The sequence below is a fragment of the Heliconius melpomene genome, chromosome 9 (genome assembly GCF_056956725.1).
Source record: "Heliconius melpomene rosina isolate 202511_hmr_F chromosome 9, ASM5695672v1, whole genome shotgun sequence".
NCBI lineage: Eukaryota > Metazoa > Arthropoda > Insecta > Lepidoptera > Nymphalidae > Heliconius > Heliconius melpomene.
Genome location: NC_140397.1, coordinates 9,185,756 through 9,188,519, shown reverse-complemented (window position 1 = coordinate 9,188,519; position 2,764 = coordinate 9,185,756). Strand labels below are relative to the sequence as shown.

Below are 2,764 nucleotides of genomic sequence, written 5' to 3'. Positions count from 1 at the left end.
AGAAAAATAACTTTTAAACACGACCGGAGGTACGCACGTAGCACTTCGACGTATTCGACAGCTCGTAATTCCGTCAAATCAACGCGTGTCGTGGCGCTCGGCCCGCGAGCCGGTCGACGGGTTCACGGACGAGGCCCTCACGGGTGGCGGGTCCCTCTCAACATCTGAAATAATGTAAAAATTATAATTTTCTAGACGCCTGTTAGTGAAAAGTTTCGAGCGTTCGTACGAGAAAATGTCCAGCGACACCGCGGCTCTCCTCACGGTATCGCTACCGCTCTTACTGCCACTAGCGACCTCTGCCACGCCAGTACAACGTACAACGTATATATCAATATAAACTATACTTTCCGCGTTCATAACAATTTATTGCTCTTTGTGAGTGATCGTGTGCGTGCGTGTGCGTGTAATAAATAATAATAATAATAATAATAATGGCCGACGCAGCAGTAGCATCAGAAGCTCCCGCACCCGCCACCCCGGCGAAGAAGCCCAAGTCAGCGGTCGGCGCCGCCGCCGCTGCCGCCGCCGCCAAGAAGCCAAAAGCGAAACCGACCCACCCCAAAACCTCCGAGATGGTCAACAGCGCCATCAAGGAGCTCAAGGAGCGCAGCGGTTCGTCTCTGCAGGCTATCAAGAAGTACATAGCGGCCCAGTACAAAGTGGACGCCGAGAAATTGGCCCCGTTCATCAGAAAATATCTAAAGAGCGCCGTCGAGTCCGGTGCCCTGATACAGACCAAGGGCAAGGGCGCTTCTGGCAGTTTCAAGCTCGAGTCCAAGTCGTCCGCTTCGAAGAGCAAGCAGTCTGCGGCCGGCGGCGCCGGCAAGGGATCCTCCGCCGCAGCTTCCGGCGCATCGTCGTCGTCGGCCTCCGCCTCGTCTAGGTCGAAGAAGAAGAAGGCGTCCGGAGCTCCCGCCGCGGCGTCCGCAGGCGGCAGGGCCGGCAAGAAGGGGGCCGCAGCAGCAGCAGCAGCAGCGGCAGCAGCCGCCGCCGCCGCCGCCGCCGCAGCGTCCTCGCCGTCCAAGTCCAAATCGAAGACGACAGTGAAGGACAAAAAGGCGGCCGCCGCGAAGAAGAAGCCCGCCGCCACGGCAGCCAAGAAAGCCGCCGCCGCCGCATCCTCCGCTTCGAAGGCGAAGGGCGGAGCCGCCGCCGCCACCGCCGCCGCTTCTAAGGCGAAGAAGACCGCCAAGCCGCCGACGAAGAAGCCCAAAGCGCCCAAACCAAAGAAGGCAGCCACGCCCAGAGCCAAGCCGGCGGCTAAGAAGGCCGCGTCCGCCACGCCGAAAAAGTGAATAAATAAAATAGACATATATCTATCTATATACAATTGCTAAACGGACGTTAAATAACGCGCACTACACGAGAATAACTCGTGGCGAGTGTTGTGTGTGTGTGTGTTGTGTGTATGTGTGACGACGATAGGTAGGTGTATATACGTATATATATGTATATATACATGTGCAACGGTAGCACGACAAAAAGCCAGATCCGATTCGGCCTTGCTTCGGTGAGGTCGCACAATTGGGCTATTATATTTATTTCGATCCCTTGTCGAAGTGATACTGTATTTATATTAGTGTTGTGCTGCGGATTCCTGCGACTGCTGAGCTGCGTGGCGTCCTGCTGCGCTGCGTTGCCCTGTGGTTGCCGAGTCCCGCATCGCTCGTTTCCAGCGTCCGGATTGTTTGTTCAGTAAGTGAATACACAGTTGTTATTAGATAGGTACTCACCTACTGTTCACCGACGGTAGATTTTGCTTGTTATATATAGTGTTAGTTTTAAAGCACACACCCCGTCCCTCGCCGCAAGGTGAGGGGAGAGACAAAGCATGGCCGGCCTCAGTAGCTCCGAGCTGCTGAGGTACTTAGAGACCTTCCACGGGGAGGCATTCAACGCCGTGATGAAGTTCGCGCAAACGCGACACGATGCGCCTAGCTCGCCTAGCGCGCCAGAGGTCGGCCCGGATGCCGATATGCAGCCTTCAGCTGCCGGCCCGAGTGCCGAAGATGAGCCGTTGTTCTCCGGTGGGCCTTGCGACCTCGGAGTCGCCCCGCCGAGGGAGCATTCTCGTGCCCCTACGCCGATCCAGACTGAGGTAGAGATGGAGGAGGGCACTTGCCTGTCCTCCGATTCGGACGATGACGGTTTCGAGACCGTCGGATCGCGCTCGGCCAAGCGTAAGGCCAGGGCCCCTAAGGCCCCCCCCCCGCCCAAAAAGGCGAACAAACCCGACGGCCGGCGTTCCCGCGCGAACGACTTAACGGTTTTCCCCTCCCCTGCCCCCGCCTCTGCGGTTGAGCGGGAAGAGGATGTACCCCCCCGCGCGCCCCGCGTTAAACCCCCGCCGCCCATTTATGTGCAAGATAAGCACAAATGGGGCAAGGTGTCGCAGTGGCTCAATAGCCACAATGTCCAATATTCCACCGCGCGCTTAACGCAGGTTGGAATCAAAATCCAAGTTAGGTCTTCGTCGGAACACCGACAATTTACCTCTTTCCTTCGTGAGTACCAGATAGGGTACCACTCTTACGCCCTGGAGGACGAGCGCCAATTGCGCGTCGTTCTCAAGGGCATTCCCAAAGAGATCGAAGTCGATCTCGTGTTAGATGACCTTCGTAGCAAAGGCTACCCCGTGCGCCAGGCGCACCGTCTCTATAATTCGCGTACCAAAGCGAAATTCGATATCGTGTTAGTCATCCTTGACCTCACTAAGGAGGGAAAGGAAATATTCAATCTGAGGTCGGTGTGTTCTCTCACC

The 2,764-nt window shown here is 56.6% G+C and overlaps 1 protein-coding gene across 1 annotated transcript; it reads left to right on the top strand.

The window, feature by feature from the left end:
* Positions 1-306: 306 nt before the first annotated feature.
* LOC146536554 (uncharacterized) lies at positions 307-1,448 on the top strand. Its single transcript, XM_085190153.1, has one exon. It carries the CDS (start codon positions 435-437, stop codon positions 1,296-1,298), a length of 864 nt encoding a protein of 287 aa, XP_085046279.1. The 5' UTR covers positions 307-434; the 3' UTR covers positions 1,299-1,448.
* The last annotated feature ends 1,316 nt before the right edge of the window (positions 1,449-2,764 follow it).